Source organism: Megalobrama amblycephala, linkage group LG19 (genome assembly GCF_018812025.1).
Source record: "Megalobrama amblycephala isolate DHTTF-2021 linkage group LG19, ASM1881202v1, whole genome shotgun sequence".
NCBI classification, from domain to species: domain Eukaryota; kingdom Metazoa; phylum Chordata; class Actinopteri; order Cypriniformes; family Xenocyprididae; genus Megalobrama; species Megalobrama amblycephala.
In genome coordinates this window covers 27,490,120-27,512,275 of record NC_063062.1, presented here as the reverse complement: position 1 = coordinate 27,512,275, position 22,156 = coordinate 27,490,120, and the positions used below count along the sequence as shown (strand labels likewise).

The 22,156-nt window shown below is 39.7% G+C and overlaps 1 protein-coding gene across 1 annotated transcript in view; it reads left to right on the top strand.

The window, feature by feature from the left end:
- Window positions 1-22,156, top strand: part of LOC125254620 (NACHT, LRR and PYD domains-containing protein 12-like) — a 52,268-nt gene that overhangs the window by 21,117 nt on the left and 8,995 nt on the right. Inside the window, exons 4-8 of the mRNA XM_048169311.1 lie at window positions 8,495-8,668; window positions 8,759-8,932; window positions 9,023-9,196; window positions 11,044-11,217; window positions 14,736-14,782. Coding sequence (XP_048025268.1) covers window positions 8,495-8,668; window positions 8,759-8,932; window positions 9,023-9,196; window positions 11,044-11,217; window positions 14,736-14,782 — 743 coding nt within the window. The remainder of the gene's footprint in view (window positions 1-8,494; window positions 8,669-8,758; window positions 8,933-9,022; window positions 9,197-11,043; window positions 11,218-14,735; window positions 14,783-22,156) is intronic.

Here is a 22,156-nt window from a genome sequence, read left to right as displayed (position 1 = left end):
TTACCCAACCCTGGGCTAACGAACGCAAAGGCCCCCCAAGCAACCCCCCCCCCCAACATCCATAATCGCATGTCTTATGCGCATGAGTCCCAAGATTTAAATATGAATACATGCAGACAAAAATAGTAAAAACATTTCTAAGATTGACAACAACAGTACAGTAGGCTCATATGCGCTCCTCCATCATTGACTTTGCTGATCTATTAAATGTAAAAAATAAAATTAAAATAAAAAAAAGGCTTTTTAACAAGTCCAAGTTTAAATTCGACCGATTCGACTCTGGCTTTGGAATTTCAGATTGGTCATAGCATTATTTCAGATGTGATGTGTCCGAAGATTAATCTAGTTGATTAATTATTCTGTCACAGACTTTTATAATGCACGTTTTATTCCTATACATTTACTAATAGTTTCTTCTCTAAGTTTCCATCATGTTTTATGTTCATTTTATCCCACTCAAGTGAGTGTAGGTACAAGTTACATTTATTCACATCTTGTGCAGTATCTTAAAATGTGCAGACATAGCCGTTTTTTTTTTTTTTTTCAGAAAACCAATATGACTCATTTAAAATTCTGTGCTACTTACATTACTGCATGCACAAGTTTTAGAAACCCACTTTAAAAATGATGGCTAAATGCAATAGATCATCGTTAGGACATGGTAATGCACCCTTTCTTTGTCCATTTATTCAGCTTCTTAATGATTTTAGTAGTAACATTTAACATAGATAGGCTTTAGCAAGTTATTGACAACATTATTTATATTATATAATACATTTTTATGAACATGCACGCGGCTTCTGTCTCATGCACAGACACGCGTGTGAGCCTTTAAAAGTATTTGGCTGCGGAAAGTGGGGAGTGCGGACATCCACGAACCCTCCTGATGACGAAAATTACGCAATGTGAACGCCTGAAGTATACCTTGGTGTTAAGCCCGTAATAGCGGGTCACCAATCCACCCAGGCCCATATGCACGTGCATACCCAGACGCAACGCCACTGTCCTGGTTGTATTCCTGCGTGCGTGTCCGCTGTGCCTGTGACTCTTGATTAGGCTGTGTGATGACGATGTGTTTTAAAACGCAAAAGAGGATTGACTTGAGGCCCTGGGCTGCAGCCCATGTTGCCCATTAGGATAACACGGCCCTGTCTACAAAAATTATTGAGAATTACAAGAGGTTAAAATGTTGATGATTTGTTGAAAATAATAGTTTGGTTTGATGTCACCATTATCGTGGTCAGTGATTGCTTTAGTTGTGCAGTTTGACTCTTGACTTTTTAATGTTAGTTTTTATCTGGCTACTATAGTTGTTTGTTATGGCAAAGAAAGACAAGAGACAATGTGTTTAGTTGCTGTAAGCTGCTTGAAAAGAATATAATCATCATGTAGTTAGTGATGGGCCCTTTCAAATAACTGCTTCATGAAGCTTTGAAACCTTTACGAATCTCTTGTTTTGAAGCAGTGGTTTGGAGCATGTTTCAAAGTGCTATAGTCATGTGATTTCAGTAAACGAGGCTTTGTTACGTCATAACTGTTTTGAAATGTTTTGAAATTTCAATGGTTCACCGCTGGGGGCGATCTCTGTGAAACCATGAATCATGACTCACTGAGACCACCAACATCAACTGACTGCATTTTCTCTTGGCTTTTCTTGAAAAACATGCTTTAAAAACACACAGTCAGACAAATACAAAGTGATGTTGAAAAGTCAAGGATCAAGAGCCCAACAAAAGCAAACAGTGTTCACCACAATGGTGACTTTAAACGAATCCATTAGTTTAAAAAAATGTCAACATCTAAACCTCTGATAATTCTCAATGGGAACTTCTTTAGACGTATAACAGAAATAAAGTCAAACTAATTAGTAATATGTGAAGCTGTTCATGCTGTTTGTGCATGTTTAATTGAGATTTAATGCCTTTTATCTTCAGTCAGTTGTAGTTCTTGTGTTTCTCTTTTTTCTGTTCTTGTTGTTTATCTTTCCTTCAGTGATTCTGCTTGTTAACATCGGTGTTCATCAGTGTCTGGATTCACTCTATCAACTGGACATTATTAGTAAACTAATGTATGTATGTTACAACACAGAAGGGTCGGAGACAGGAATTCACAAACAGGGTTGTTTATTGATACCAGTAGAGTATAACAGCAGTGCAGGTGAGTCAAACTTAAAGCAGTGATGATGAATAGGGTGTAGAATAGGGATACTGTCCTTTTGTGGTTGTAGAAGTGGAAAACTGGAATGACACTGGAGGATCTTGACACTGGAGATGGAGAACACTCACACACAGACAGGAATTCACACGAGGAGAACAGGAGACGCTGGAGACAGGTAAGTAGATCGCTTGGAGTCCTTAAGGTAAGCATACAGGTAAGTCTAGATGCAAACGAGACCAGACAATGAGTGTGTGTGAGTGTGTCTTTTATACTGAGGGTGATTGCCGTGCTGATGAGGTGCAGGTGCCGGTGATCAGTACTCGGGTGATTGAGTGCGTTGTGATTGGTGGATGGTGGAACCTGACATGTCTGTGACAGTACCCCCCCTCCCACGGCCCGCTCCTGAGGGTGGTCATCCTCTTACACGTGGGGCAGGTCTGTCAGGATGGTTGGCGTGGAATGCTTGAAGAAGATTGGGATCGAGGATGTCATTTCTGGGGACCCAAGAGTGCTCCTCGGGACCGTAGCCTTCCCAGTCCACCAGATATTCTAGTAGACCACCACAGCACCAGGAGTCCAAGATCTCACGAACCTCGTAGGCTGCACCGTCGTCCAGGATGAGTGGAAGGGGGGGTTCGGCGGCTGCCACGTCAGGTTCTGTGGAGACAGAAACAGAAGGGTGGTGAGGTTTTAACAGTGAGACATGGAACGTGGGGTGAATCCGATATTGTGGAGGGAGTTGGAGTTGATACGTGACCGGGTTGATCTGCTTGGTGATGGTGAATGGGCCAAAGAACCTGGGACTCAGCTTCTTGCAGGGCAGACGCAGTCTGATGTCCCGTGTTAACAGCCAGACCTTCTGTCCCGGTTGGTAGGAGGGAGCGTTGGAGCAACGAAGGTCGGCTGTCATCCTGCGTCTGCGCAGCGCTCGTTACAGTTGGTGGTTTGCTGAGTCCCAGACCCTCTCACTCTCTCGGAACCAGTAGTCGACTGCCAGAAAGTTAGATGGTTCCCAGTCCCAGGGGAACAGTGGGGGTTGGTAACCAAGTACGCACTGGAATAGAGTGAGTCCAGTAGATGGTTGACGTAGGGAGTTTTGTGCGTACTCGGCCCAACCCAGGTACTGGTTCCAAGAGTCCTGGTGGCCGTGACAGAAGGTATGGAGGAAGCAACCGATCTCCTGGATCTTCCTTTCCGTCTGCCCGTTCGACTGAGGGTGGTAGCCGGAGGAGAGACTGACGGTCACACCTAGGAGGGATAGGAAGGCCTTCCATACCCGAGAGATGAACTGGGGGCCTCTGTCTGAGACGATGTCTTCGGGAATACCATAGTATCGGAATACGTGATTAACCCTCTGGAGTCTGAGGCTGATTTGGGGCCTGGAGAAGTTTTGACATGCCCTGACATTTGTGCTTTTTTCAGTTGTTCATAAACATATTAATGACACAAGTGTCATTACACTGTATTCAGCACAAACTAGGCTACCATAATATGTGAGGAACATGTGTGTACATGTTTGTGTTTTTGAAGGAATAACGTTTATGCGTGGTTACTGAAAAAACAAAAAACTTAAGTCACTGATATAAGGCCAATAAAAGTATATTAAATCTGTGTTCACAAGACTTTTGGGTATTGAAGGTTGTAGACTAGAGTTTTTGCTTCAAAATTATGTAAAAATTATGCTGACTACTCTTTCATTTATAACAATATACTGATTTAGTTTTTGTAAGACACTTTTTGCCAAGAAACACGGTATGCGAGGAGGCGTGAATCTCCATGAATAATGGCTCATTCTCACCTGTGAAGACAAAAGAATTGAATAGTAATGACCTGAAAAGACTTGCATATTAATGAGGCATTTCAGTCAGGTAGGCTGTGAAAAAAAACTTCTGTGATGTCTCAAGCTCATCATGGTATATGAAACATACAGAAAAATTTTATTACAATATAAAATGATGGTTTTATATTATACTTTAAAATATAATGTATTTCTGTGATGCAAAGAGTCTGAATATAGGCTTTTAGTTTAAAAGCATGCACATTTGGAGAAATATAGGATTCTCATATGTTTATGTCAATTTTCTATACAGAGGAGTTATTTTTTATTTAATATTCATTGTTATCTCTATGAGCGCTGGTGTTTGCAATTCATACTGCAGCCGGAGGGCGCTCTGTGCATTTTAGTCCACAAATTCACCTAAGAAGAAGACGATATTCCATGAATGGTGTTTACCAATTCATACTACAGCCGGAGGGCGCTAAAGAAACAAAAACTCACTTAAAACTTATCAATAGAAGAAAACAAACAGGAATTTACTGAATGTCTTCCAGAGATCGCTAACCATGGCTTTTTCATCCAGATAAACAATTTTCAAGGCAATAAATACACGATTGAGATGATGAATGCATGTGTTGTCTCTGAATTTGCCTGTGAATAGCGCTGGCTCCGTGGGTGTGGCCGCATTAGTGGGTAATGAGCTGAATCACGGACTTCTGACATGGCTCTCTTTTCATACAGATTACATAAACACAGAATGTTTGTTTTCGATTTGACTTGCACGATTTAAAACCTGACATTTCAACGTTTTGTTAGACATAAGTATGAATTTTTTGTGATTAGTATTCACTAAGTTACACTTCATTTTCTGAGAACTATCAGATTGGACTTCGTTCAGAGGGAGATGAGAGATCACGCATCATGTTAGTTTTCTTTATTTTACAAAAAGCACAACATTTTGTTTTTACTCTGAGTGTATACAAATAAAAGGAGATATTCTATAGTTTCAATTGATGTATTACTTATGTTTCTATGACAAAAAATGACAGAGTATTTTAAGTCTGTTTTGCTGCAATGTGAAAAAAAACCTGCAAAATGCGCCGGCGCGTTTTTAGACCTCAGAGTGTTAAACATGAGTTCAGCAGTTTCCATGGCGGTAAGTAGACCTCTCAGGGGGATCAGACGACATGCTTTGGAGAAACTGGTGGGTTTTTTTTTGCTGGTAGGTCAGTGATGAAGTCCACTCCCAGGTGTGACCAGGGTCGATCAGGAACGGGCAGAGGATTGAGCTTGCCGGCTGGAAGATGGCGAGGGCTCTTGGAGATGGCGCACTCCCTGCAGCCCTGCACGTACCTTCTGACGTCCGTTGACTCATACTGGTATCTGGTTGTTATGGTCCGGTCTTCTGTTACAACACAGAAGGGTCGGAGACAGGAATTCACAAACAGGAATGTTTATTGATACCAGTAGAGTATAACAGCAATGCAGGTGAGTCAAACTTAAAGCAGTGATGATGAATAGGGTGTAGAATAGTGATACTGTCCTTTTGTGGTTGTAGAAGTGGAGATTTGGAATGACGCTGGAGGATCTTGACGCTGGAGTCGGAGAACACTCACACACAGACAGGAATTCACACGAGGAGAACAGGAGATGCTGGAGACAGGTAAGTAGGTCACTTGGAGTCCTTAAGGTAAGCATACAGGTAAGTCTAGATGCAAACGAGACCGGACGATGAGTGTGTGTGAGTCTTTTATACTGAGGGTGATTGCCGTGCTGATGAGGTGCAGGTGCCGGTGATCAGTACTCGGGTGACTGAGTGCGTTGTGATTGGTGGATGGTGGAACCTGACGTGTCTGTGACAATGTAATAGTGAATGAGGGTATAAGGTGTAATTTGGAACACAGCCTCTGAGTGATGATTCTGAACACTGATAATTCACAGTTATATTGCAGTAGGCTACTTTATTGAAAACAACAAATGTTACCCAGACTGCATTGTTTTGTAATGTACATTACTGTTTTAATGGAAAACGATATGCTACTGTTAGAATTTGGCCATGTTTTTATATCAAAGTTTTACAGTGTGTAGTGTGGACACATTTATGTGTTCATTTAAACCAAGGATTTTGCTGTGGGGTTAAACATGTTAAAGGTGTAAGATGGGAAAAAAACATAAAAATAGTGAAACATAATTTAACAGTAATAAACTGTCAATTTAATTATGGCAACTGTAAAATAACTGTAAAAACTATAAAATAACAGTACTTTACTGGAAACCCTGCCGCCAGTAGATTACCATAAAATCAAGAAGAAAAAAACAGTAATAAACTGTAAATTAATTTACAAAAACAAACTGTAGAAAAAAATTGTAATTTTCTGGCAACCCCGCTGCCAGTAGATTACCGTGAAATGAAAGACAAAACAGTAATATACTATAAAATGTAACAGTCAGATTTATTATACGAAAATTATGGTGTGAGGTTGTTTTTCAGGGGTTGGGATTGGCCCTTTAGTTCCAGTGAAAGGGGCTCTTAATGCTTCAGCATACCAAGATATTTTGGACAATTTCATGCTCCCAACTTTTGAGGATGGCCCCTTCTTTTTCCAACATGACTGCACACCAGTGCACAAAGCAAGGTCCATAAAGACATGGATGAGTGAGTTTAGTGTGGAGGAACTTGACTGGCCTGCACAGAGTCCTGACCTCAACCCGATAGAACACCTTTGGGATGAATTAGAGTGGAGACTGCGAACCAGGCCTTCTCGCCAACATCACTGCCTGACCTGCTATAGTGATACTGCCAAAATTTGGGATGCCTGCCTTTACGTGCACATGAACTTTAATGACATCCCATTCTTAATCCGGTGATGGTGATGTAAGGCTTGGATGCAGCTTCTCGGCCATGGAACCCCTGAAAAACAACCTCACACCATAACCCCCCTCCACCAAACTTTACACTTAGCACAATGCAGTCAGGCAAGTACCGTTCTCCTGGCAAACACCAAACCCAGACTTGTCCATACAGAGAAGCATGATTCGTCACTCCAGAGAACACGTCTCCACTGCTCTAGAGTACAGTGCTGGTGTGCTTCACACCATTGCATCCAGCACTTTGCATTGCACTTGGTGATGTAAGGCTTAGATGCAGCTGCTCTGCCATGGAAACCCATTCCATGAAGCTCTCTACACACTGTTCTTGAGCTAATCTGAAGGCCACATGAAGTTTGGAGGTTTGTAGCTATTGACTCTGCAGAAAGTTGGCGACTTCTGCGCACTGTGCACCTCAGCATCCGCTGACCCCGCTCTGTGATTTGATGATAATGCAAAAGAGAGAGAGATTTTAATGTGCACTTCTTGTTTAGCTCTTATGGTGCTTCGTCACATATTGCGACATGTCGTGAAGTGAAGTGAAGTGAAGTGAAGTGAAGTGAAGCGGAATACCATTTTTGTGGATTAATAACTTAAATTCTGCTCTGTACCTGATACAAAACTATTATATATCACCAGAGAGGACTGCGACTGTAACTCATTCGGACAACTATTGGTATCGCTTTTGACATTTTCTTAATAAAGAAATTATTGTGATTAAGTTACACTTTTCAGTCTGTTATGTTTTTCTTTATAACTACATATTTTTAAGAAATGGTTTTGGGTAGGTTTAGAGGTTTGAGTGAATTTAGTGGCTCAAAACATCATTTTAATGCTATAGTGTTATTTGTAATTTTCCTAAATATTAATGTCCATTACGTTCATTTTATATTCTCTATAAAATGGTTATATTTGTGTTTAGGGATAAAACATTTATCTATAAAATGGTAAAAGGGAAATTATACAGATATATGATATAAAATATTTGTAAATATTTAAAGTATTTCTGTTGTAATAGCATAATATGCTTACGTTTAAATGTTGCCAATACATCCATGTCGTATCTTTCACCATTTATCCAAATGTACAAAAAAATTATGTTTTGTGTCTGTAAAAGTTATGTATTAATACTGACAATAATTGTTTAAGTAAGGGCCTTTTGCCTTAATTATTGGCATTTAATAGACAGAACCGTAGATCACTGAAAAGCCACGCAATATCGCGTTCATATCGAAGATGAATCGCCTTCGATAATGAACGCGATATTGCGTGGCTTTTCAGTGATCTACGGCTCTGACTATTAAATGCCGCTCCATTTGAAAGCAGGTGATGGCGATTTAGCGGTAATCGGGGAACCGGCTTTACTGACGAAATGCGCGTGACAATCTCATGCGATATATCGTGCAGCCCTAACAAAAAGGCAACCTTGGTTCCAAATGCTGTAACTTTTAATTACTCTATGCCATCACCACAAGATGCATAACATATAGGAGAGCTTCACCAAAAAAAAAAAAAAAAAAAAAGATTGCATGTCAAATAAGAAAGATATAAAAAAAAACTCCTAAAAATGCCTTCAGGTCTTAAAGGGTTAATGGTTTTACAGAAAAACAGTTATTTTACAGGTGACAGGTGGCCGGGACATTTTATAATGTGACAGATAATCTAATTTTCACTGTTGATGTGTGTTTGTAGGTTGTCTGACTGTATGTTGACAGACGAAGGCTGTGGTTATGTGTCTGTAGCTCTGAGTTCAAGCCCTTCACACATGAGAGAGTTGGATCTGAGCTACAATTACCTACAGGATTCAGGAGTGAAACTGCTCTCTTATGGACTGAAGAGTCCAAACTGTCAATTGGAGATACTGAGGTGTTTAAGAACATATAAGAGATAATGTACAGACAACCTTTTTTAATGTTGATGTGTGTTTGTAGATGATCTGACTGCGTGTGTCTGTAGGTTGTCAGGCTGTATGGTGACAGAGGAAGGGTGTGGTTATGTGTCTTCTGTTCTGATTTCAAGCCCCTCACACCTGAGAGAGCTGGATTTAAGTAACAATGACCTGCAGGACTCAGGAGTGAATCTTCTCTCTAATGGACTGAAGAGTCTAAACTGTCAGCTGGAGATACTGAGGTTTCTAAGAACATATAAGAGCTAATGTACAGTCAGTTAGTCATAATGTTGATGTGTGTTTGTAGATGATCTGACTGTTTCCCTCTGTAGGTTGTCTGGCTGTATGGTGACAGAGGAAGGTTGTGGTTTTGTGTCTTCAGCCCTGATCTCAAACCCCTCACACCTGAGAGAGCTGGTTCTGAGCTACAATGAGCTGCAGGATTTGGGAGTAAATCTACTCTCTAATGGACTGAAGAGTCCAAACTGTCAGCTGGAGATACTGAGGTATTAAATTCTAAATTCAGAAAAAACAGAGATTCTAATTTTTGGACCGAAAACTTCTTCAAGTAATAACCTAGAATACTGTATAACACTTGATGGCTGCTCTGTTAAGTCTTCGTCGTCAGCTAGGAACCTGGGTGTGCTCTTTGATACCAATCTTTCATTTGAAGGCCATGTTAGTAGCATCTGTAAAAACGCATTCTTCCATCTTAAAAATATATCTAAACTACGACATATGCTCTCAATGAAGAATGCAGAACAGTTAGTTCATGCGTTCATGACCTCGAGGTTAGATTACTGTAACGCTCTACTGGGTGGTTGTTCCGCTCGCTTGATAAATAAACTACAGCTCGTACAAAATGCAGCAGCTAGAGTTCTTACTAGAACTAGGAAGTATGACCATATTAGCCCAGTTCTGTCGTCACTGCATTTGGCTTCCTGTTAAACATCGTATAGATTTTAAAATCTTGTTAATTACTTACAAAGCACTAAATGGTTTAGCCCCCCAGTACCTAAGCGAGCTCTTAATGCATTATAGTCCTTCACGTTTATTGTGATCTCAGAATTCAGGCCAGCTGATAATACCTAGAATATCAAAATCAACCGCAGGTGGTAGATCCTTCTCCTATTTGGCACCTAAACTGTGGAACAATCTTCCTAGCATTGTTCGGGATGCAGACACACTCTGTCAGTTTAAATCTAGACTAAAAACGCATCTCTTTAACCTGGCATACACATAACACATTATAAATTTATATTTTCAAATCCGTTAAAGGATTATTAGGCTGCATAAAGTTCAGCCAGAACCGGGAACACTTCCTATAACACCAGATGTACTCGTTACATCAGAAAAAGAATGGCATCTACGCTAATATTAGTCTTTCTGTTTATCCCGAGGTTTACCGTAGTCAACCGGATTCGGGCCGTATCCAGATGAGACCGAGGGCCGGCGCCTTGATACGACCACAACGCAGCCCTGAAGTATCAGCCGAGATCGAGTCGACTAGATCATCCATTGTGAAGGCCTCATCGACACGACAGCCAGTGCCACAGTTTCCTCAAAATTATAATCACGATTATTAACTACGTTTATTCTATCAAAAAGAGTAATGTAATTATGGCTATTTTGCAAGTTCTTTACCAACCTACAATTCACCCAAAAGGCCTGTAGGTGGCACAACGACTTAATTTAACAACTATGATAACTTCGTTAGATGGTAAATCAATACAAAACATGGTTTTGGTGAGCGCTTTGTAATATGTATTCACATTAGATTTTAAAGCAACAAAATTCGTTTGCAATAAGACAAACCAGATTCAAATTGCCCGGCAAATTTGTAAAGCAAAGAACAATCATTTCTAGCTGATCAACATTATGAAAACTGGTAAAACCTTTAGGAACTTCAAAAGATAAAACAGCGAAACTCCTAATATTACTTCCAATATTTCCAAATTATGTTCATTTTCATAGAGTGGGCCAATATCGTGACGATTATTTAAAATCAATCGGGAGAAGCAGATATCGTTATCGTGATTAAAATACGATTAATCGTGCAGCCCTAATTTAATTTAATTTGACTTGACATTTGATATTCAACAGTATTCTTGACATTTATTCAACAGTGCTTTTGATCTGCCTGCATTGACACTATTCTTTAAAAGGAAAATTATATACCAATTATCAATGTAAAGCTACTTTGACACAATCTGCATTGTAAAAAGCGCTATATAAATAAGGGTGACTTGACTTGACTTGACTTGATTAAGAACATATAAGAGATGGTGTACAGCCAAATTGTCTTAATGTTGATGTGTGTTTGTAGATTATCTGATTGTGTGTGTGTGTGTAGGTTGTCTGGCTGTATGGTGACAGAGGAAGGCTGTGGTTATCTGTCTTCAGCTCTGAGTTCAAACCCCTCACACCTGAGAGAGCTGGATCTGAGCTATAATCACCCAGGACAATCAGGAGCCCAGCTGCTCAATGACAAGCTGAAGGATCCAAACTGCTCACTGCAGATACTAAGGTACATGAAACAACAATACTGACATACTGTACAGTGTATAGGGGTAAAATTGAACAACTTTTGGGGGACATCTGGGATCATTCCCAAGGAATATTCCAAAATGAATTGATGTATATGCACTGATTTGATTCTAAACTTTGATTTTTTTTATTTATTTTTTTTTATTTACTTAATCTGAAATTAAAATGAATCTTAAAAATAAATGAAATTAAATTATTAATTAACACACAAATGATTAGTTCAACCAAAAATGAGGGAAACATGTGCAGTGGTGTGTCAAAGTAAATTGCCTTTATACAAAAGCTGTCACATGGAATTGTTTAGCTTCTTTGGGTCTTGCTCCTGAAGTAACATTATTGCTTGTAAAAAAAAATGTCAGATATATCAGATGATGCTACAAAATATTGTGTATGATGATCAGTTAATTATGAAATTGTAAAGTACAGGCTGGTAAATAATAGGGGTGCAACAGTACACAAAAATGACGGTTCGGTACGTACCTCGGTTTTGATGTCATGGTTCGGTATGGGTTCAGTACAGCAGGGTGAGAAAACAAAAATTTTCCTCTTTTTTTATTAAAGGTGCCATAGAATTGAAAATTTAATTTACCTTGGCATAGTTAATAAGAGTTCTGTACATGGTAATGACATACCATGAGCCTCAAACACCATTGTTTCCTCCTTCATATGTAAATCTTGTGTGTGAAAAACAAAATTTGCATATACCTGCCCATGTTCAAGGGAAGCAAGTATTAACGTCGTGGAGCTGCACAACCGAATCATCAGAAGTTATGCAGGTATTGTGAAGCAAACAAGCAAGGACAATAGGGAAAATGGCAGTTGGATCTATAATAACTGTTCATGATCCACGATATCATGATATATTTAGTGATATTTGTAAATTTTCTTTCTAAATGTTTGGTTAGCATGTTGCTAATGTACTGTTAAATGAGATTAAAGTTACTATTGTTTCTTGCTGTATTCACGGAGACCAGAGCCATGTCGTTATTTTTATTTTTAACTCGAAAACGCGTGTAGTCTGTATAATTCATAAATGCATTTTCATTCTTATTGAAAGTTTCTCCAACAGTGTGTAGCTTTAGCCCCATTGGCCGAGCAGCACACTATCAAACTCATTCAGAATCGAATTTTAGCAAACATCCACAAAATACATGATCTGATATGCTGCATCACAAACAGTTTATAAAGATCCATTTTGAGAGTTATATTAGCTGTTTGAACTTCTGTATTATTTATGCAGGTTTAATGGAGTCGCGAGCTTGGGGGCGGGGAGCACTAGCATTTAAAGGTGTAAACACACCAAATCAGAGCATTTTTAATTCCACCCCAAAATAGGCAGTTAAAACATGGTATAATAAAAAGTCTATGGGGTATTTTGAGCTGAAACCTCACAGACACATTCTAGGGACACCTTTGACTTATATTACATCTTGTGAAATGGACATTCTATGGAACCTTTAAACAATGTTTTACTGAACAAACGGTGTCTCTGTATTTAAATTTATTCAATTATAATTAAAATTTTCTGAAGGATAAAAAATCTATCTCTGCTAATCAGTGTTGGGCACTTTACTTTAAAATAATTAGTTTTAGTTATAGTTACTAGTTACTTCTCACAAATAGTAACTGAGTTAGTAACTGAGTTACATCATTATAAAAGTAACTAATTACCAGGGAAAGTAACTGTTGTGTTTCTTTATTTAAAAAAAAAAAAATAATCAAATATGTCAGATAACTTGGATGCCCCCAATATTAAATATAAGTCTAAAAATAAACAATTCTTGATGCGATTCATGATCCGCTCTTGCTCACAACATGGAATTTCTCTGTACTGTAATACGTGTTGGTAGCCATTAAAGAAAATGTAGTTTTATATTTATGTTTAAATAGGCCAATGTTATGTATCTATTTGATTAAGAAAAGTGAACAGCATGAGTAAGATAAGAGGATACATCATAAGATGCGCAGTATATCGGGAGGAGTGAGTCAGACATGATTTTGACCACTTCATTAAGTTTTGTTTTGTAGAAAGCCTTTCTTTAAAGTGAATTTCATTTTGTAAAAATTGTATCTTAATTTTAATCAATGTTTCATCAACCAATTGTCTGGATTTAATAAATAAGAAGCAAATATTGCAGACAATATAATCATGGCATGGAGGCAAGGACTAGATCACTTGCATGTGAACTGGAGCACATCTTATAAGCTAAATGAACAGAAACTCAGCGGCTGCTCGCCTCACAGACATGAGAAATATATTTATAGAAAGCTTGAAATGTCTACTTTTAAACGAAATAATTCAAAATGAAAAGAAACAGGCCACTCTCTGATTATGTAATCCGAAAGAAATGTGCATTCTCTCTCTCTAGGCATGTCCACATGTGGAGTTGATGAGAGTCAGTAATGTCAACTTCATCTTTGCAGCCGACACTGATTCAGAAAACATTAGGCTAGTTTATTAAAAAAAACAATTAAGATGTCTCCTTGCCGTTGTCACAATCATAATCATTATTTGATTATTTTGGTTTATTCTCTCCAGTATTTAAGAAATTAAATTAATATAAATGTGATTAGTCAACTAATGGCTTAAATGAACAACTACTTGTTGTCTAGAAAAAACTTATTTCACATATTTTCGATCCAGCATATCACAAAGGTTTGAGCTTGTGCATTACTATAATAAAGGTTACAATTGACAACAGAGACCAAATTATTAAATTCATTTGGTTTTAATTTTTAGATATAATCAACACTCAAATAATAATAAAAAATGTATGTATTGTAAACATGTAAACTACACTAGGCCGTTTTAGCATTCATTAACTTCTGTTTCTCCAATTCGTTGTTGAAATATAATTTACACAGTGGCTGTTATACCTTGTTTTAATGATTTATTTAGGCCTTACATTAACTAACATGCTAAGTAAAATATAATTAATATATTGGCTAATATAGTGTATATATTTAGTGAAGTCATTAGTCATGTCTCTACCAAACTAACAAGCTGGTTGACAATGAATGGCTTTTCTGAGCTAAATGTAATACTACGTGACATATTGTTTACAAACATGTTCATTCACGCTCCTCGCTGCCGTTTGAACTGAGGCACCTATACAGTGATCTGTTACACCACATCAAAAAGCATCAAAACGGCATTTATTATTTGAATTTCATGATAAAATGGACAGAATTTGAAAGATGGCACTTTGTTTCTTATCGAAAGTAAGAGCAAAACACAGAGCTTATTGCGATTATTGGTGGTTAATGCTGGTTAAAAGTGGTTAGGCTAAAAAGCAATACCATGCATGCCCCCTTCTGGGTTGGAGTGTGGATCGCCTGTGACTGACTGTATTTACCGTCTAACTGCATGAACCAAACCGTGATGTCCGTACCGAATACATGTACGTTACACCCCTAGTAAATAATATTGCCTGTGATAGCTGTCCTGACATTAAACATGAGAGATGAAGTTCAAATATGTGTATTTGTGTGTTATAGTGTGGATCATGGAGGAGAGGTCAGGATGACAGCAGAACCACAGAGATGTAGGTTTAAACACACACGTCTTCACAGCAGGGTCAGAAATTAACAGGAGCTTAAGGTTGGAGAGGGGCAATTTAACAAGAATGCCCATCAAATTCAAGATAAGGACACAACAAATGCCCCTGCACAATTCTATTTTGAATATCATGATTAAAGTGAAATGTGAAAATGAACACTGAGCTCATTCAGAGTTTAATCTATAATTAGATGGGTATTGTTTTATATTTTTGATTATGGTATCCCTGTGATTCTACAGAATGAAATCAATCTGTGATGTGACAACCAGAAAACACAAAGAATTTTAAAAACATTTTATGCTCAAAACATTCTGAACTTCTATCTCATTCTGACACACACAGACATCAAGAATTGGCATATGAATCTCAACAATGGTGACAATCAGAAGCTTCATGCTACAATGTATGATGGGTACAAGCATAGTAAAAAAAAATCATCCATGACTCCCAGCATGCATTGTGGTATGAATAAATAATAATAATAATAGTAATACATTTTATTTGTTGGCGCCTTTATAAACACCCAAGGACACCTTACATAACAAAATAGAGAAAAAAAAATTAATACAAGCCCACAATATAATCACAATACAATCAGGTTATAAAATAAAATAAACTAATAAACATGAAATAAAATGAATATGGTGTGAATTATGTAGAGTATGATAATCTAAACAGATGTGTTTTAAGCAGTGATTTGAATTGGTGAAGAGAGTCCAGTTGACGGATGTGAGGAGGGAGAGAGTTCCAAAGACGTGGAGCAGAGCAGCTGAATGCTCTAGTCAACATGGTACTAAGTCTAAATGTTGGTACAGTTAACATTGCAGCTGTGGATGAATGGAGTGGTCGGGATGGAATGTAGGGAAGAAGCAGGTCTGAGAGGTATGGGGGCAAAGTTATGCAGGGCTTTGAAGATTAGTAATAGAATTTTGTAATTAATCCGGTAGGGAACAGGAAGCCAGTGGAGCTGAATGAGAAGGGGTGTGATGTGGTCCGCTGGATCTGGTACAGTGACATACAAGCTGCAGAGTTCTGAATGGATTGTAGATGATGGAGAAGTTTATTTGGGGTGCCAATGAGCAGGTCGTTGCAATAGTCAATTCAGGAAGTGACCAATGCATGAATAAGGACCTTAGTATTATGTTGGGAAAGAGAGGGGCGGAGCCTGGAGATATTGTGGAGGTGAAAATAAGCAGTGTGAGTTATATTGCTGAAATGAGGGCCAAAAGAAAGTGCACTGTTGAGAATGACGATATGGAATAAGATAGGAATCGGAGAGCCATCAACTGAAATAGTGAAATGTTGGGTTTTGGAGAGTGTGACCTTTGAACCATCAAGGAGAACCTCACTTTTATTTCCATTGAGTTTGAGATGATTGAATGACATCCAGTTACTAATAGTTTGTAGACAGGAGGTACGGGCAGAAGGGGGTAAAGAGTTGTTTGGTTTTGTGGAGATGTAAATTTGGGTATCAAAGCATAACAATGAAAATTGATCCCATAATGATGGAAAATGTTGCCAAGGGGTAGTATGTAGATGATGAAAAGCAGTAGTCCCAACATTGAACCTTGAGGGACACCATGAGTAACTGTGACAGTTTTTGACGTGACATTTTTCCCTGAATTAAATGTTTCTATTATGTAGATATGATCTGAACCAGACTAGTGCATTGTTAGTAGGGATGCACTAGTCTGGTTCAGATCGGACCCGATACCAAGCTTGTGTATTTGTACTCGTACTCGTAAAAATACCTCCAATATCAAAGACCGATACCTCACGTGACGTAACTGACATAATTTTCCGGCGGCAGCAGCAGAAACAATGTCAGCCTCAGAGGTGTGGAAATACTTCAAAATGAATGATGACAACACACACATTGCGAAGTTTCAATCACAATTCGTTATCGATTAGTGAAGGCGGGATAGGCGGAATCGCGCTGAATGACACCGACTAGAAGCACTCTCTTTCTCTCTCTCTCTCTCTCTTGCAACACTAGACTGAAAACACAGGGCTTAAATACATAGACAAACGAGGTGGGTGATTGAACACAGCTGGTGGTGATAATGAAGGTGATCAGTAGTCATGGAAAAAAACTAGTGGCGGGAAATAGTACAACACAATTCCAGAAACAGAGTGCACATGTAACATATTGCCCCCTCCCGGGAAGATGAATATGGGATGGTGTAGGAGGCGGCTCAGGAGGCGGACGGCTAACCGGGAGGAGGCGGAGTACAGGAGTCCAGGGTGGTGCAGGTGATGGAGTCCAGGGAGGTGTAGATGGTGGTGAAATCCAGTGAGTGGCCTTGAGCAGGGGAGTCCAGGTGATGCTCCAGGCCACAGCCAGGATTGTGACCCATAGCGGCGTTGCTGGAGGGAGGAGCCGAGGTGGTGAAACTCTCCAAACAACCTTGGGGAGGCGTGGAAGCAGCACAGCCAATGAAGGTGGAGCCTTGGGCGAAGACAGAGAGCCGAAGGAGCGGAGTGATGCCGAAGGTCTCGGAGTCCGCGACGGAGTCACAGCAACGGCCCCCCGTGGCGGAAGCAGGGTACCGGAGGGCTGAGGTGGAGCTGGAATGACTGAGGGCTGAGATGGAACCTGAGGGAAGGCGGAGCCAATCAGAGCCATAGGGGTGGAGGGTCGGAGAAACTCGAATGACACGTAAGTCCGTGGCGATGTAGAGGCGATGTCTGACCCAGGTGGAGTTGAGGGTCCGAGGGAGTCCAGTGGAGCCGAACGATCGATGGTCTCTGCTGTAGACGAGGGTGGAAGGAGCAACGGCGGAGGAGTCAGGACGATGAGCCGAGGTGTTATGACGGGATCTGAGGCCGGAGGCGGAGCCGCAAGATCCTCATCGTCTGAAGCTGGCTCACAGCAGGCCCCAGGTGTAGCCACGCCACTGAGAGGAGGCTGGTGTAGAGCTGAGGGAGTGATGTGAGACAGCAAGGGCTGGGTGGCAGGCATGGTTGAAGGCTGGAGAAAGGGCTGATTAACAGAGAGACTGAAAAACAAAAATTCTTGAGTAGGGGTTTGGAGAGGAGGTGGGAGAGGGAGGCTGGGCGGGACCAGTTCATCCAAAATAAAATAGACAGTTTCAGGAGGAATTAACGGAGGTAGGGAATCCTCTCCAAACTCAAAACAAAAGCCCATAGTGTTTGCCTGGAACTCACTCTCAGTGGCGGGAGTGTGGCGGGGCTCCATTCCAAACCCTCGTCTTCCTCACTGACTCCCTTGGCGATGGATGTTGCAGCCGTCTCGCACACCTGGTCAGACACGCTGTGCTCCGGCTCCGCTGCGATGTTACACTCAGTCGTTCCGCTGGTCGCTGGCTCCTGCATTGCGGTGGAGGCGGGCTCTCTGTCTCCGGTGGTGTCGCGCTGACTTTCCACACTGTCTGGAGGTTCCTGGCTGGGCACTGGAGTGGGAGTGGGGCTGGCGTCGTTGTCGCAGAAATCCACGGTCATAGACGATCCACATGACGCCAGCACCCACTCCACGTAATCTGGGAAGCTCCCTTGAGGCCCTTCCCCGGACAGCTGTGCTTTGGTGGCAGTGTTAAGGCCGGCATACAGGAAGCTGCAGAGGCTGCTGTCCGGGAAAGTTGTAGCTGATACTAAAAACAAAAAAACGTCCAAATGTGCCTCGAGGAAGCGGTCCTTCTGCTCAAGGCAGATTAACAGAAATGGAGGTGTGCACATGGTGACGAAAACACTGTTTTGGTCCGGTATTCTGTTACAGTAGCTGGTTGTGAGCATTAACACGCACGACGAGGAGAATAGAAGTATAACTCTCTTTAATAAATCCACAAAGAAGGTAATCCACAGACAGATAACACGAGGAAACAACCACACTACACATGAATGATACCGGACAACACTGGAATGAAAACACAGGGCATATATACATAGACAAATGAGCTAGGTGATTGAACACAGCTGGTGGTGATAATGAAGGTGATCAGTAGTCATGGAGACAAACTAGTGGTGGGAAATAGTACAAGTCCAGAAACAGAGTGCACATGTAACACCTCTGGTAATTCTCAAAACCTCTGGTAATTCTCAATAAGAACTTATGTAGATGTATGACAGAAATAAAGCCAGTCTGGTTAGTAATAAGTAAAGCTGTTAATGCTGTTTATGGAGTTGTTTGAGCCTCTGCTGATATCTTGAGAGGTTTAATGTCTTCTTTTATCTTCAGTTGATTTTATCTAAGGTTGTGGCTGAAAGTCAGTTCTTATGTTTCTGCTCATCTCTTCTCTTTTTTCTGTTCTTGTTGTTCAACAAACTGTAGAAAAACAGTAATTTACTGGCAACCCTGCTGCCCGTAGATTACCATAAAATCAAGGAAAAACAGTAATATACTGTAAAACCTAACAGTCAAATTTACTAAACAAAACAAATTTATTTCACTGAAATATTAGTGAAAGTTATTAGAAAGAAAGTTATGCAAAGTCAGTAACTGATAAGGAGAGTAAATATTAAAATGAAGTGTTTTGCACAAGACGATAAAGAAGGGATCTGTTAGTTTAATTATTTAATTTTGGGGGTTACCATCAGAGGTGGGTAGTAACGAAGTACATTTACTTCATTACATTTACTTGAGTAGTTTTTTGGAAAATTTGTACTTTTTAGAGTAGATTTAAATGTGGGTACTTTTACTTTAATGCTGCTGTCCATAACTTTTTTGAGTTCAAAATTTACAAAAAATATAAAATGAGAATGTACAACATGAATCCATTTTCCAAACTGTGTTTTTTTCTTACCCTGAATCATTATGGTACACTTATAATAAGTGTTTATATTCTGACTATTTCAGACCAGACTGGTATGACCCGTCTCAGAGTATCACAGTAACTGCGTGACTCACTATAGACATACATGGAGAAAAGTAGCTCCGGCTACAGTGTTCTTCCACAAGATGTGTGAAGTTCTGTTTATTAACCACTAGAGGGCCAAAAATCACAGACTGCAGCTTTACCTTGAGTACATTTCTAATGAAAAATCTGTACTTTTACTTCGCTACTTTTTTTCATGAACGATGTCCCATTGACAAATGAATCACTCTTTTGAGTCGATTCTGTTCAAAGACTTGTTCAAACAAGTTGGCAGAACTGTCTAAATTGGTTCGTGAATCAGTTTGAATGATTTGTTTAGTTCCTGCACGCACTGAATCATCTGAAGTTTTTTTTTTCACTTGGAGCGTTGGATAAAGTGGCAGTCGACCTCCAGTCAATTAAAAGCAAATCTGCAAATGCATCCTATTGTTTGCCAGCGATGAAGATCTTTATTAGTTGAACTGCATATGCTGTCTGGGAACAATTCCACACAGGTATCGATTTTTATTTGATTTCAATTCATACAGCCAATAGCCAACATTTTACAACCAAGCAGATTATTACACCACGATAACAAAGTATGTAGCATTTCTTTACCATTTTTATGGACATATATCTTAATTTATACATTAAATAAGCTACCATTGTTCAGAGAGTATGAAATGAACACCCGCTGTCCCGCGGTTATTTGTGGGTAGCCTACCTATTTCACAATGGCGGCACCAGCAACCTGTTCGTCTTGAAAACGAAAGCCTTTGCATTAAGCAGTTTACACGCGCCTGCTAAAATATACATTTGATTACATTTTAGAGAACAGACAGAAGAAGATCTGTCAATGTGCATTTGATCATTGTTTGTGTTCAGATGTTCAGGGGTTATGAACGCGAGCACATGTAAAGAGTTTTCTCTCATCTTTCAAATGTAGCTGTATACGTTATTATTATACAAACTAGATTCCAAAAAAGTTGGGACACTGTACAAATTGTGAATAAAAAAGGAATGCAATAATTTACAAATCTCATAAACTTATATTTTATTCACAATAGAATATTGATAACATATCAAATGTTAAAAGTGAGACATTTTGAAATGAATTTTGGAATTTTGGATTTCATGAGAGCTACACATTCCAAACAAGTTGGGACAGGTAGCAATAAGAGGCCGGAAAAGTTAAATGTACATATAAGGAACAGCTGGAGGACCAATTTGCAACTTATTAGGTCAACTGGCAACATGATTGGTTATAAAAAAGATCCACTCAGAGTGGCAGTGTCTCCTAGAAGTCAAGATGGGCAGAGGATCACCAATTCCTCCAAAAATAGTGGAGCAATATCAGAAAGGAGTTTCTCAGAGAAAAATTGCAAAGAGTTTGAAGTTATCTTCATCTACAGTGCATAATATCATCCAAAGATTCAGAGAATCTGGAACAATCTCTGTGTGTAAGGGTCAAGGCCAGAAAACCATACTGGATGCCCGTGATCTTCGGGCCCTTAGAAGGCACTGCATCACATACAGGAATGCTACTGTAATGGAAATCACAACATGGGCTCAGGAATACTTCCAGAAAACATTGTCGGTGAACACAATCCACCGTGCCATTCGCCGTTGCCGGCTAAAACTCTATAGGTCAAAAAAAGCCATATCTAAACATAATCCAGAAGTGCAGCCATTTTCTCTGGCCCAAGGCTCATTTAAAATGGACTGTGGCAAAGTGGAAAACTGTTCTGTGGTCAGACGAATAAAAATTTGAAGTTCTTTTTGGAAAACTGGGACGACATGTCATCCGGACTAAAGAGGACAAGGACAACCCAAGTTGTTATCAGCGCTCAGTTCAGAAGCCTGCATCTCTGATGGTATGGGGTTGCATGAGTGTGTGTGGCATGGGCAGCTTACACATCTGGAAAGGCACCATCAATGCTGAAAGGTATATCCAAGTTCTAGAACAACATATGCTCCCATCCAGACGTCATCTCTTTCAGGGAAGACCTTGCATTTTCCAACATGACAATGCCAGACCACATACTGCATCAATTACAACATCATGGCTGCGTAGAAGAAGGATCCGGGTACTGAAATGGCCAGCCTGCAGTCCAGATCTTTCACACATAGAAAACATTTGGCACATCATAAAGATGAAGATGTGACAAAGAAGACCTAAGACAGTTGAGCAACTAGAAGCCTGTATTAGACAAGAATGGGACAACATTCCTATTCCTAAACTTGAGCAACTTGTCTCCTCAGTCCCCAGACATTTGCAGACTGTTATAAAAAGAAGAGGATTTGTACAGTGAAGAGAATTTGTACAGTGAAGAGAATTTGTACAGTGTCCCAACTTTTTTGGAATCGGGTTTGTACAAAGCAAAAGACATGCAATGATATTTGGGCTACAGATGCCAGAAATAATGCTTGTCTCCTCTGTGTTTGTTGTAACGATATCTAATTATGATATTAATTTAAATATCTATCTAAACAATACAGGTGCTGGTCATATAATTAGAATATCATCAAAAAGTTTATTTATTTCACT